The 14789-nt window shown below is 35.1% G+C and overlaps 1 protein-coding gene across 5 annotated transcripts in view; it reads left to right on the top strand.

The window, feature by feature from the left end:
• Positions 1 to 14789, top strand: part of TRPC1 (transient receptor potential cation channel subfamily C member 1) — a 90241-nt gene that overhangs the window by 16304 nt on the left and 59148 nt on the right. For 3 of the 5 annotated variants that reach the window (XR_012519226.1, XM_003942567.4, XM_074405792.1), the window contains 2 exons: positions 3557 to 3658; positions 7933 to 8135. Coding sequence is in view for 4 of the 5 variants with exons in the window: in XM_003942567.4 (XP_003942616.1) it covers positions 3557 to 3658; positions 7933 to 8135 (305 nt within the window). In the remaining variant the exon portion in view is untranslated. The remainder of the gene's footprint in view (positions 1 to 3556; positions 3659 to 7932; positions 8136 to 14789) is intronic. The other 2 variants (XM_003942566.4, XM_074405793.1) reach the window with 1 other exon arrangement.

The raw sequence follows: 14789 nt of genomic DNA, 5'->3' as shown, positions 1-14789 counted from the left end.
GGAACTGGGCTGCACAGCAGAAGGTAAGCAGCAGGTCAGTGATCATTATTGCCTGAGCTCTGCCTCCTGTCAGATCAGTGATGGCATTAGATCTTCATAGGAGTGCAAATCCTGTTGTGAACAGTACATGCAAGGGATCTAGGTTACATGCTCCTTAGGAGATCTGACCAATGCTTGATGATCTGAGGTGGAACAGTTTCATCCAAAACCATCTCCCTACCTGCTCTATGAAACCAGTCCCTGGTGCCAAAAAGATTGGAGACCACTGTGAGGAATTGACAAATTTTAGTGAATATTTTGATTTCGAGGGGGAAATTGAGGAGTCCAGGATGATTTGGAAATCTTAAACATGGGTTACTGGGAGAAGGAAAAAAGGAAAACATTAAGTTCAGAAGCTAAGTCAAATTTGGGGCAAAGGAATGTGAATTCTGGTTTTGTACTTGTTGATTTGGGGACTATCATGCAGTCTTCATCAGGCAAACACATAGATTATATCTCTAGGGAGAGGTCAGGCTAAAGAGATACAGTAAGCAGTCATGGTGATGGGAGTGCCCATCACCATGTGGGAGTAAGTGAAATCATGGAGAAGAGCAAAGGGCTGGTGCAGATTCATTCTTAAGGAAACATCTACATTTAATGATGAGTTTCGTTAAAGACCAAAGGAATTGTTGAAGATATCAGAGGCAGTTAGGGTAGTGCAGCATTGTGAAGGCAAAAAGAATAGTTTTAACGTATTTCTTAGAAATGAAGAAAAATTAGAAGGTAGAAAAAGTAATTGGATTTTGAAAATCTGGCGTCAGTAGAATTGGTGAAATGATACACTTTGATTTGCAAAGTTTGACACAGTGAAGGGAAGAAGAAAACTTGAGTGATAAGAGAAAGATGGAATTAAGTTAATAAAGAGCTAGTAAGCAAGTTAGCAACGAGTGAGGAAGGATTTAAAGTTCCAGGAGGTGGGAGATGAGACTGGTATTTCTGCAAATGAAGGACCAAGGTTCTAAAGATTGGAGAGCATTAAATAGAATACTAAGATCGAAAATGTAGCTTTGGCGAGGAAATAAGTAACCTTTTTACTCTGAGCTTAAGAGAATGGGAATTGTTGAAAAGACATTCTAAGGTAGGAAGGAAGATAATGACCTCGTAAATACATAATAAGTATATGTATTGAGCTTTAAATAAAGAATTTTCAAATATCTGAGAATTTGGAAAACAAAACTAGTGAGGTTTTTTTGTATAACTATTTTTAAAATAATTTAAAAAATTTGTTTCCTTCATAACTGTCATTGATTTATCAAATAACATACCATTTGTGCAGAATAAGTCAATGGGAACTCCTTATTTATAAGACATTTTAATGTAAATGAGTATTTTATAACTGAAGCTTATACTTTTAAGCATTGAAAGATTTAATGTAAATCTTTATTCTTTACTAAGTAATGTATCTAAATATAATTTAACTTTACCATCCTTAGTTGGAATAATCAAGAATGTAATTATTTTACTTTGCTTCATGTGGTCTGAAACTATTAACATGTTTTTCCTTACATTATGTGGCTTTAGACTGCTGTGCATTGATAGTGATTTTGCTATATTGGTATTTAATCTTTTCAGTAGTAAACTTTTACTAATTATTTCTTCCTTTTCCTCTACGCTGTTGGTTTTAATCTAGCTATTCTTTTATTCAGTAAAGATCTGAAGAGTACTTGGGAAAGCCAGATATTCATCATTTATAGACAATTCTAAATCAGAATGCTTGGGCCTGTTTCTTTGGGGAAATAATACCCATGAAGTTTGTTTGTGACAGCTCAATATGTTGCTATTTTTAAATCCATGGCTATATTTCAGATTGTTGAAGTTACCTGGTGTTGGACTTTGCAAGCAATGGCATTACTCTAGTTAGCTTTATTGGTTAAAATTAAAAATCACAGGCCAGGTGCGGTGGCTCACGCCTGTAATTCCAGCACTTTGGGAGGCCGAGGTGGGCGGATCACTTAAGGTCCGGAGTTACAGATCAACGTGGCCAACATGGTGAAACCCCATTTCTACTAAAAGTACAAAAATTAGCCGGGCGCGCTGGCGTGCGCCTGTCGTCCCAGCTACTTGGGAGGCTGAGGCAGGAGAATTGCTCGAACCTGGGAGGCTGAGATTGCAGTGAGGCGAGATCGTGCCGCTGCACTCAAGCCTGGGCGATAGAGTTCAAGACTGTGTCTCAAAAAAAAAAAAAAAAAAAAAAAAAAATTAAAAATCATAAATGAAATATTTGGTAGTAATGGATATAGCATTCTTTTTGTTCATTTGCTTCAACTGATTAAATATACTAAAATCTGAAGAGAAATGTTTGCAAAGCATAATAATAATAATGCTAGGACTTTAAAGCATAGACTACAGCCCAATGAACCCTGAAAGTTTTAAGGGATAGAACAATGGGTTAAATTTCCCATCTGGGTGGGGAGTTTTTCTGTGGGAAAACATAGATGATTCCTAATGGTTGAATGAGGATTCCAACCCTTTCTTTGGAGTGCATAGTCCTATTTTTAGACATTCAAGTAAAGTCTGCCACTTTTAATGTTATTTTTTACCTTCAGATAAAGTAGATCTAAACTTTACTCTTTTCAGCTACAAAGAATATTAAAGATATGATATAGTTTTGTTCCCAAGAGCAAGAATGTTGATTTAAATAGTTAAATAAAGATTAGAGCAGCTAAAATGTACACATGGAAAGTAATCAGGGCATTTTCTTAGATTAAATCATTGTTTATCCCTATGTTTTTCTCCTTTTTATTTTTCCCTAAAAATCCAAAAACCTGATGTTATGGTTGCCAACAAGACTATATTATAGGCTTTGTTATAGAGTTGAAAAGTCCCCATTTCCTCAGAGTCTCCTTACTTTTTCCTCTTATTAAAGGTGCATCTTCACAACGAGCTATAGATTAGGAGTAAAATGATAAAGTCACTTATCCCTCCTGTCTCTATGAGCTTTGGTAACCTAATTATTTGTGGCTTATACTTGATAAAATTGTTCATAAATGTCAAATTTGTAGTATTTCAGTCAGCCATGTATTTTAAAAATGAGAACAGAAGGCACTCTCCTTTATGTATTCACCTCATACTCCTATTTGTGTTGATGATGATCATTTTCATTAGACTAAAAACAATCCTTTACCTGTAGTAATAGTTCTTGACAGTTTATTTTATAGATTTGGATTGTTAAAATTATTTTGGTCCACAGTTCAAGAGTAAAGATCTTGAAAAAAATTTTTCAACATTAATGCTGCATGGATCAGCACTGTTACGCTAATAATCCCTTCTATGAAACATTCATTATTTTACCAACTCATGCCTTGAAACCAGAACAGAAACGTGTATATTGTGGTACACCGAAGTATTCCTAAGGCAAGCAAATGTACTATTTGTACAGTCAACATTTTTGAAAAGTCAGTATGACTGTATATAATACAGTTGAAAATTTTTAAAAATAGTTTTATTTATGAATTAGTAGAAGTAGTTTACCTTTTTATCTTCCCTTTTCATTTTTAACTTTTTTTTTTTTTTAAAGTCTGCAGATGCACTTTTGGTGGCAATCGACTCTGAAGTAGTGGGAGCTGTTGATATACTACTTAATCATCGATCAAAACGATCATCAAGACCAACTATAGTAGTTAGTACTCTTAAATATTTATTAATTTGGATTTTTAAACCAAAATAGATCTCCTGCCCCATTGCCATTTTTTCCTTCCCTCAAATTTATTTACTTATTTATTTTTTAAATTAGATCTTTTTCTTACTCTGTAAAATATTACTTTAAGTAGACACTTGCAAGAATAATTAGTATTGCTTTCAGGAAACTTTTCAAAATTTAGTTGATATTTCTGTAATTTTGTCACTGTGGACCAGTATTTATAGTTTGAAATATTCTGCAAATAATGTTGAAAATATAGATTAGTTTCCAGATAAATAAGAATTAAATGTAATCAATGAAACCAACAAAGTGGAAGAAAATGTAGGTGAATGTTTAAGTAATCGGAAGTGATAAGACTTTCTGTGCACAAAAGCAATGGACAGAAATCACAGTGGCACAGTTTTTGATGTTACAAAAGTTAGATTTTTGGAAATCTAGACCTCAGGCAAAATTTAGAAAGCAGACGAATAACTGGCAAAAGATATTTGCAGCATATATCATAAACTAATCATCTTAATATTAGACAAATGGGTGAAAAACATATGAGAAAAGGACATAAAATCTCAGAAAATACAAAATGTTAAATCTTACTGATGATCAAATACAGTAAGATACTAATTTTTACTTATCAAATTGGCAAATTAAAAAAAATCATTGATAGCAAGGGAGTATCATAGTCTCATATGCTACTAGTGAGGCAAGTATTTTGGAAAATGTTTTGGCAAGATCTGTCATAAGAAAGATGTTCATGTGCTTTAACCTAGTGTTTTCTCCTCTAGGTAGTGGTCAGAAATGTGGACAAAAATGTTGGTTATGATCTTACTTGTAGTAATTTTTAAAAGCCCATGTGACATAATCTAAGTATTCCAAAATAGAAGATAGGAAATGTAAATGATTGCATATATGTACAATGTGACATAATCTAAATATTCCAAAATAGAAGATAGGAAATGTAAACGATTACATATATGTACAATGGAATGTTATGCAATCATTAGAATAAATATTTTTAAAAGAATAGGAGCATAGAAAAACATAGTAAGTAGAATAAGAAAAAGAAAATAGATTATACATATAATTTGACCCTAGGTTTAAAATATGCATAGAAAAGGGACTGTGTGGAAATGCAACAAAATGTTACCTAACAGTCAACATCTCTCATTGGCCAAATTAAGAATTTTTTTTGTACTCTTTTTTATTTTTCTTCATTGCTTTCATAATTAGGTAGGTAGTCACTACTAAGTAAATGCTAATTTTAAAAGATAGTTATTTTATATCAAATTTTAGAAACAATAACATTCATTATTGGTGATGATACAGTGAAACAAGCAGTTTAAATAACTGCTGGAAATATAAGCTGTCTATAAGGAGAAGAAAAATAGTGTTTTAAGAAAGAATTATGAATTGGTTGTTGACTGTAATTTTTGAAAACTGTGGGAGCCCTTGCTAAATTGCATACTTTATTATATATTAATTTAAAAATCTTACTATTATTCAGACTTTTACAAAAGTATGACTTTCACCATCTAGTTTTAAGTGGTCATAAGACACCGACAGGAATAAGGAACAAAGGGCTAATAATACAGTCTCTATCCAAAAGATCAGGAATATCTGAAATACTACTCAATTTGCTACCATTTATCTTGCAGTTATTATGATATTTTGGTACACCTGTCCCATCTTCTAGCCTTTAAGTCCATTTCTTTTCCTGGGAGGAAGGGTGGGGTGTAGTACTGGAACCACTGACCGGTTTTATTCATCACTATTATCACTACCAGTTACATCTTAGAGTTGGCAGCCCTGTCTCTAACAAATAAAGATTATTCAACCTTTATTTGAATACACTCAATGACAACAAGATTATATCTTTTTTCTTTTTTTTTTTTTCTGAGACATAGTTTCACTCTTGTTTTGTTGCTCAGGCTGCAAGTGCAATGGCACGATCTCAGCTCACTGTAACCTCCATCTCCTGGGTTCAAGCAATTCTCCTGCCCCAGCCTCCCTAACAGCTGGGATTACAGGCGCCTGCTACCATGCCTGGCTAATTTTGTATTGTTAATAGAGATGGGGTATCACCTTGTTGGCCAGGCTGGTCTGGAACTCCTGACCTCAGGTGGTTCGCCCGCCTCAGCCTCCCAAAGTGCTGGGATTGCAGGAGTGGGCTACCATGCCTAGTCAAGATCATATCTTGATAGCCCTTTACTTCTAGAGAGGCAATGTTAAATATTTTTATACATTTTAAATAACTGCTGGGAGTATAAACTGGCTATAAGCAGAATTAAAAAAAATTTTTTTTAGCATTTCAATAATAGTATATTCTTTAAGCCTTTCAATGAATCCATTCTGTATTCTTCGCTTGCCAGATTGTCATTTTGGCAATTGTCTTTCAAATTCAGGTTGTTTCTTTAATAGTTCACAGATTATATTATGAACAATGGAATTATGAACTTTAATCTTATGCATAACTAGTGGTGTTTATCTTAGAGTTAAATATGTTTCACAGGAAACATGAGGACCACTTTTCTTTTAAGGGATTAAATATATTTATTTCTTCTTTATAACCAGTAATGCATTAAGATGGAAAAGGGCTAATTTTAGGTTTCTCTGTAATTTTAAAGTAAATTCATTAATTTGAAGTCCTCAATAAATAAGTATATAAACAAATTATTCATAAAAGAAGAGGAAAATCAGATAAGTATATTAGAAAATATTAAAACTTACCAGTAATCAAAGGAAAGTAAATTAAAATTTCATTTTTCACTATAAATTGGGAGGACTGGTGAGTAAAAAGTGGATATCTTCTTATATTATTGGTAATATAAACTGTTAGGAGTTTAACATTATATGTCAAGAGCTTCAAAACTGTTCATGGCCTTTAGACCCATAATTCCATTTCTGGGCTTCTGTGTTAATGAGATAATCCTAAATTTGGAAAAAGCTGTTTTCATAAAGATGGTTATGGTAAATTAGCAAAATAAAATACTTGAACACAGAATCTATGAATTTCCTTAAATTGCATACAAAATTCTGTGCATGAATTTTTTTTTTCTGAAGATTCTGGTCTATGTAAAGGTCCTGCTTTATGGATTATTTAAAGGATCCCTGGTCTTGGAGATATTAAGGACCACTGTGTTTAATCATTGGTGCTTAGAATACCTACTGTTTATGCCAAAGATGTTTTTAAAAGGGGAGTGTAGTAGAAAAAGAATTAGAATGAAATACTGTACTAGAAAATGTTCTTTGGGTAGTAGGAATATGGGTATTTTAAAAATTCTTCCTAATCTTCTATAAGTTCAGATATTTTATAAGTATACGGTTCTTTTACAATATTGCAAAAAAGTAAGAAGTGTTAGAAAGAAAATGTGATAGTTACAAAATAATCAACCTTTTTACTTAAGCCTGATTCTTTAATTACTAATGTTATGTTCCTCATTTCATGCTCTTACCATGCCAATGGCCTGCTGTAGTGGAAGGAGCTCTGGCTCCAGAGTAATACAAACCTGGTTTCTGATCAGCACCCAGCCTCCTTGTTAGTGGCTCAGGCACATTAGCTTCTCTGATCCTTAGTTTCTTCCGAGGGATTATAATGCTAGGTTTTGCAGGCTACTGTGGCAATTAAATGAGATGATAAATGTAACGTGCCTAACAGTTCCAGAACTCATTAAATAGTAGCATTATTGTTAATGTTTTTGCATTTATAGTAGAAAGTAGTATATGTAATAATTGAAAATATGTAGAAATTTATACAAAATGAAGAGTGCTTCCTATTACCCTTGTCAAGTAGCTGCATTGCTGTCAGTGTGATAAGGTTTGCCACAGAAATAGAATTCTTACAGTTTTCCTCACATGTTAATATTCTATTTTTAGCATTTTTGTTTTCCCAATACATTCTTTTTCTAACATTCTTGTTCTTTATTTTTGTCAGGCATGATTCTATAATCTTGTAAAATTAAACACTTTTCCCTAAGGTATTTCTGTAGATATTCTCACTTCTTTGTTGGAAAAAAAGAACTCTAGTTATATGAATGTTATCTATTGAAGATTTTGTCTGGTATGATTACATTGCATTTATTAATTACAGTTAAGTTTTGAGGTTTCAAAGAAAAATTTAGTCCAAGCAAAATGTTTAACATATTCCTTAAAATAATTCTTAAGTTCTTTGTGCTTTCCTGTTTTTTCATTTCATTCTTTAGATAATTGTATTTGTGATGTCACAAATAATAACTTTGGACATTTATGTAAATATTTTTCAGAAACTAATGGAACGAATTCAGAATCCTGAGTATTCAACAACTATGGATGTTGCACCTGTCATTTTAGCTGCTCATCGTAACAACTATGAAATTCTTACAATGCTCTTAAAACAGGATGTATCTCTACCCAAGCCCCATGCAGTTGGCTGTGAATGTACATTGTGTTCTGCAAAAAACAAAAAGGACAGCCTCCGACATTCCAGGTTAGAACATTAAACTTTTGATAAATAGATGTGTGATATAGTAAGGTATGTATCAATAATGTTGGTTTTTAAAATTGGTATTTTTTCTATGCAGTTTTTAAGAAATGTGATGCTGGGGTGACTTATGAAAGCCAAACTTGTAGCTCCTTTGCTTTATACAATGTGTTCTGCATTTTTTAAGAAATGTTTACCAAATGCTGAATAATTGCAAAAATCCTTCAGATTATGAATGAAGTTATCTCATACTCCTGCTGGCAGGGGCACTATTTGCTTTTTAGAGGCAGAGTTTATCAATCCAAGAGAAGTTCCAGGTCACGGAAGGAGTGGAGATACTACTTCGTATCTCATTTATAAAGAAATCAAAACTATTTTCTGTCTAACTAGGGGAGCTATGACTTGACATACATCTTTAAGTATGAGTAAGAGTTAAAAATTGAAAGGTATTTTAGGTAGAAAGTACAGCATGTGATTGTGGTTTATTTGGAAACTGCAAATGGTTTGGAACATTAGCAGTAGAGCTTGAGAGATTTTGTTAATGATCTTTGAGAAAACATTTATATGAAATGACAAGGACCCCTAACTTGTGTAATTCTGGGAATTGCTAAGTAGAGCTGCAGAAGAAAAGGTGGTTAAAAAAATCAGTACAAAGAGACCGGGCATGGTGGCTCATGCCTATAATCCCAGCACTTTAAGAGGCAGAGGCGGGCTGATCACCTGAGGTCAAGGGTTTGACATCAGCCTGGCCAACTTGGTTAAAACTTATCTCTACTAAAAGTACAAAAATTAGCTGGGAGTGGTGGGATGAGCCTGTAGTCCCAGCTACTCTGGAAGCTGAGGCAGGAGAATCACTTGAACCTGGGAGGTGGAGGTCGCAGTGAGCTGAGATCACACCATTGCACTCCAGCCTGGGTAACAGTGTGAGACTTTGTCTCAAAAAAAAATTAGTAAATAGAGAAATAGGAAGGTTTCTCAGAATTTGAAGAGCCAATATACTTCAAATAAGAATAAGAATTAGAAATAAGATAGTGAGATGGTTGGACACGGTGGCTCATGCCTGTAGTTCCAGCATTTTGGGAGGCCAAGGCAGGTGGATCATTTGAGTCAGGGAATTCTAGACCATCCTGGGCCACATGGCTAGACCTTGTCTCTATAAAAATAGCCAGATGAGGTGGCTTGCACCTGTGATCCCAGCTATGCATGAGGCAGAGGCGGGAGGACTGCTTGTGCCCAGGAGGTTGAGGCTGCAGTAAACTGTCATTGTATCACTGCACTCTAACCTAGGTGGCAGAGTGAGACTGTCTCAAAAAAAAAAAAAAAGGGAGAGATAATTGGTTTTTAAATTTCAGAGATGGTATAGTTTTCACGGTAGTATTTCCTAATGGACCAGGGGAAGGGTAGTGAACTATTGTAGTTTAGAAAAACATTTTCAGTAATATAATTGCTGTGGTTTGGTTTTAGTCTCAGTATTTGATGTATTTTGAAATTTCAAAAACTTTAAAGAAGGAGTCTTTATTATCTATTAATGGAAGACAACAATTTTTTAAAAAGTTGACAAACACTGGAATTGGGAAAGATAGCAAAGAAATGGATTGCAAGTTAAATTTAATTTGCAGAAGAGCTTTGTTTAACTTGCATAGTGTTTTTTTATAATTTTGAATTAGAATGCCAGTAAGCCCTATGTATACTCAGCTTTATTCATATTATTACCAACATCACCCCTGAAGGCAAATGAATTTGTAACACTTTGCTCAATATCTACCAAGAGAGTAGGATGTTAGCTGGGATCATCTTAGGGATCTGGAATTCTTCTGGCAAGATGGCAGGAAAATGGCTTGAGAGAGAGACAGCTTGGTGCCACAGTCCTCAATGAATATACAAGAGTGACACGGAGGTAGGAAATGACAGTGATGATGATGAGGGAGTATTGGAATAACTGAATGGTATGAATCTCCAAAAAGAGTGATTTTGGTATGAGAGTGAATGAATAATATAGCCTGCAAGATTTAGGTATTATGACATGATGCTTCCATGTTGCCAGAATCTCTAAAGGGAAGTATTGTTCAATTCCAGTTTTTCTTTTCATCTATAGAGCTAACTACTGTTACTAGTTTGACATTCTATACATGTTCCTTAATGGCTAATATTACCATTGGTTAGAAATGTGGATCTTGCCGGGTGCAGTGGCTCACACCTGTAATCCCAACACTTTAGGAGGCAGGGGTTCGAGACCAGCCTGGCCAACATGATAAAAGCCTGTCTCTATTACAAATACAAAATAATTAGCTGAGTGTGGTAGTGCAGGCGCCTTTAATCCCAGCTACTTAGGAGGCTGAGGCAGGAGAATCACTTGAACCTGGGAGGCAGAGGTTACAGTGAGCCAAAATCATGCCATTACACTCCAGCCTGGGTGACAAGAGCAAAACTCCATTTCAAAAAAAAAAGAGGAAGAAGAGAAGGAGAAGGAGAAGGAGAAGGAAGAAGGAGAAGGAAGAAGGAGAAGGAAGAAGGAGGAGGAGAAGAAGGAGGAGGAGGAGGAGGAGAAGGAGGAGAAGGAGGAGAAGGAGGAGAAGGAAGAAGGAGAAGGAAGAAGGAGAAGGAAGAAGGAGAAGGAAGAAGAAGGAGGAGGAGGAGGAGGAGGAGGAGAAGGAGGAGAAGGAGGAGAAGGAGGAGAAGGAGGAGAAGGAGGAGAAGGAGGAGAAGAAGAAAAGAAATGTCTCATCAATGGCTTAGTCACATGATAGAAATCTCCTCTCCCAGTTTCTGCCTATACAGAATTCCATTCATGTTTCCTTCCCTTTTTTTTAATTAAGTTTACTTGCCTGTTACTAATCTTGCTTCATTTACTCCAGTTCTTTTTATAGTTGCCCAAATATTTAGGTTGAACCATATGAAATTAGTGTTTTAAAAGTACTTTGGACATAGAGAATTACATATTTCCATATTCATCTATTGGTGTGGATTAAACCAAAATCCCAGAAAGTTACACAAAACATGATCGCCTAACTCCATAGGGCCTCAAAAAAGGCTTTTTTAAAAGTGTGGAAATGGATAATTTGTAGTATGTGTAAAGTGTGTAACTATTTCCATAATCTAATATTCTAACATTTCTTGTCACTGGAAAATGTTCTTTCTTGCCTGTTCATTCATGGTCAATCCTTGCTTCCATCTCCAACTTCATGCAACCACCGATTTTTCTATTTCTGTAGTCTTTTCTTTACTAGAAATATCATATAAGTGGAATCATCAAATATGGTAACATGTTTCTGGCTTCTTTTACTTAAAATATTTTTGAGGTCTACCCATATTATTTCATATGTCAGTAATTCATTTTAAAAATTGTTGAGTAGCATTCCATTGTGTGGATATAGTACTACCTTTTATTTATCTGCTTCCTAGTTGGTCAACATTTGAGTTGTTTCCAGTTTTTGGCAGCGAACATTCACTTACAAGTCTTTGTTTGGATGTGTTTTTATTTTTATTGGGTGGACACCTGGGAATGGAGTTTTTGGGTCATATGGTAAGTGTCTGTTTAACTTTTTAAGTAGTCATTAAACTGTTTTCCAAAATGGTTGGAAACAGTTTTACATTCTTACTGGTAGGGTATGATGGTTCTAATTCTGCCACATACTCATTGAAACTTGATATTGTTAGTCTTTTTTATCTTAGTCATTTTAGCAGAAGTGTGGTGGTTTCTTACTGTAGTTTTTAAAAAATTTTTATTTCTTGGCCGGGCACGGTGGCTCAAGCCTATGATCCCAGCACTTTGGGAGGCCGAGGCGGGTGGATCACGAGGTCGAGAGATCGAGACCATCCTGGTCAACATGGTGAAACCCCGTCTCTACTAAAAATACAAAAAATTAGCTGGGCGTAGTGGCACGTGCCTGTAATCCCAGCTACTCAGGAGGCTGAGGCAGGAGAATTGCCTGAACCCAGGAGGCGGAGGTTGCGGTGAGCCGAGATCGCGCCATTGCACTCCAGCCTGAGTAACAAGAGCGAAAACTCCGTCTAAAAAAAAAAAAAAAAAAATTATTTCTTGTTGAGATAAAATATATGTTTATAATTTACCATCTTTACCATTTTTAAGTGTACAGTTCAGTGATAATAATAGATGTATATTATTTTCTTTCCTCTTCGTCCATCTGATTCATTCCTTTCTGGTAACCACGAGTCTACTCTGTATCTTCATGAGATCTACTGTTTAGCTCCTACATACAGGTTAGAACATGTGAAATTTGTCTTTCTGTACTTGGCTTATTTCACTTAGCATAATGGTCTCGGGTTCCATCTATTTTGCTGCAAATTACAGGATTTCATTCTTTTTTATGGCTGAATAATTTTTTACTATGTGTTTATACCATGCCTTTTAATTCATTCATCCACAGATGGGCACTTAGGTTGAGTCCATATTTTGACTATTGTGTACAGTGCTGCAATAAACATGGAAATGCAGATGTTTCTTGGATATATTGATTTCTTTTCTTTTGGATATATATATATATATGTCTAATAGTGGAATTGCTGGATCATATGGTAGTTTTTAAAAAAATATGTTTAAAATAATCCCAAAGGATTATAAATCATTCTACTATAAAGACAGATGCAAATATATGTTTATTGCAGCACTATTTACAATAGCAAAGACTTGGAACCAACCAAAAAGACCGTCAGTGATCAACTAGATAAAGAAAATGTGGCACATATACATCATGAATACTATGTAGCCATAAAAAATGATGAGTTCATGTCCTTTGCAGGGACATGGATGAGGCTGGAAACCATCATTCTCAGCACACTAACACAGGAACAGAAAACGAAACACTGCATGTTCTCACTCATAAGTGGGAGCTGAACAATGAGAACACATGGACACAGGGAGGGGAACATCACACACCAGGGCCTGTCAGGTGGTGGTGGGTAATGGAAGGGAGAGCATTAAGACAAATACCTAATGCATGCAGGGCTTAAAACGTAGATGACAAGTTGATGTGTGCAGCAAACTACCATGACACATATATACCTTTGTAACAAACCTGCATGTTCTGTACATATATCCCAGAACTTAAAGTATAATAGTTAAAAAAAAATTGTTGTGGGTACATATTACATCTATGTATTTATTGGGTATACATGGGATATTTTGATACTGGCATGCAATGTGTAATATTCGTGTCATGATAAATGGGGTATCCATCCCTCAAGCATTTATCCTTTATGTTGCAAACAATCCAGTTATACTCTTTTATAATGTAGATAATAAATATACCATTAAATTAATGACTATAGTCACCCTGTTGTGCTATCAAATACTAGGTGTTATTCATTCATGCTTTTTTTTTTTTCTCCTAACACCCCCACTACTCTCATATGGTAGTTCTGTGTTTAGTTTTTTGAAGAACCTCCATACTGTTCTGCATAGTGGCTATAATTATTTACATTTCCACCAATAGTGTGTGAGAGTTCCCCTTTGTCCACATCTTTGCTTGCATTTGTTATTGTGTGTCATTTTGATATAAACTATTTTAACTGGCATGAGATGATACTGCATTGTAATTTTGATTTGCATTTCTCTAATGATTTGTGATATTGAGCATTTTTTCATATACTCGTTGGTCATTTGCGTGTTGTCTTTTAAGAAATATCCGGCCAGGTGTGGTGGCTCACACCTGTAATCCCAGTACTTTGGGAGGCTGAGGTGGGCAGATCACAAGGTCAGGAGTTTGAAACCAGCCTGGCTAACATGGTGAAACCCCCATCTCTACTAAAAATACAAAAAAATTAGCCAGGTGCAGTGGCACATGCCTGTAGTCCCAGCTACTCAGGAGGCTGAGGCAGAAGAATTGCCTGAACCCAAGAAGTGAAGGTTGCAGTGAGCCAAGATCACCCCACTGCACTCCAGCCTGGATAACAGAGTGAGAATCCATCCCCCAGGCAAAAAAAAACAAAAAAAAAACAAAAAAAAAAACACAAATATTCATTCAGATCTTTTGCCTATTGTAAAATCAAATAATTTGATTTTTTTTTTTTGGCTACTATTTGAGCTGCTTATATATTCTGGTTATTAATCTCTTGTCAGTTGGATAGTTTGCAAATATACTCTTCCATTCTATGAGTTGGCTCTTCACTTTTGTTTTCTTTGCTGTGTAGAAGTATTTTAGCTTAATGTGATCTCAGTTTTCTATTTTTTGCTTGATTGTCTGTGCTTTTGAGGTGTTACATACACAATTTTTTTTGCCCAGACCAGTATCCTGAAGAGTTTCCCCAATGTTTAATTTGAAGTCTTAAATTAAGTCTTTAATCCATTTTGATCTGGTTTTTGTGTGTCATGAGAGATGGGGGCCTAGTTTCATTTCATTCTTTCATGTATAGTTAATCCAGCTTTCCCAGCATCATTGATTAAAAAGACTGTCCTTTCCCCAAAATATATTCTTGGCACTTTTATCAAAGATGAGTTGATTGTAAATGTGTGGACTTACATCTGGGTATGTATTATGTTCCACTGGTCTCTGTGTGTGTATTTATGCTAGTACCCTGCTGTTTGGGTTACTGTAGCTCTGTAGTGTGTTTTGAAGTCAGGTAGTGTGATGCTTCCAGCTTTGTTCTTTTTGCTTTGGATTACTTTGCTATTTGGAGTCTTTTGTGGTTTCATATAAAGTT

This window comes from Saimiri boliviensis, chromosome 9 (assembly GCF_048565385.1).
Source record: "Saimiri boliviensis isolate mSaiBol1 chromosome 9, mSaiBol1.pri, whole genome shotgun sequence".
Classification (NCBI taxonomy): domain Eukaryota; kingdom Metazoa; phylum Chordata; class Mammalia; order Primates; family Cebidae; genus Saimiri; species Saimiri boliviensis.
The sequence above is the reverse complement of the archived record's forward strand: the minus strand, read 5'-3'. Positions and strand labels throughout refer to the sequence as shown.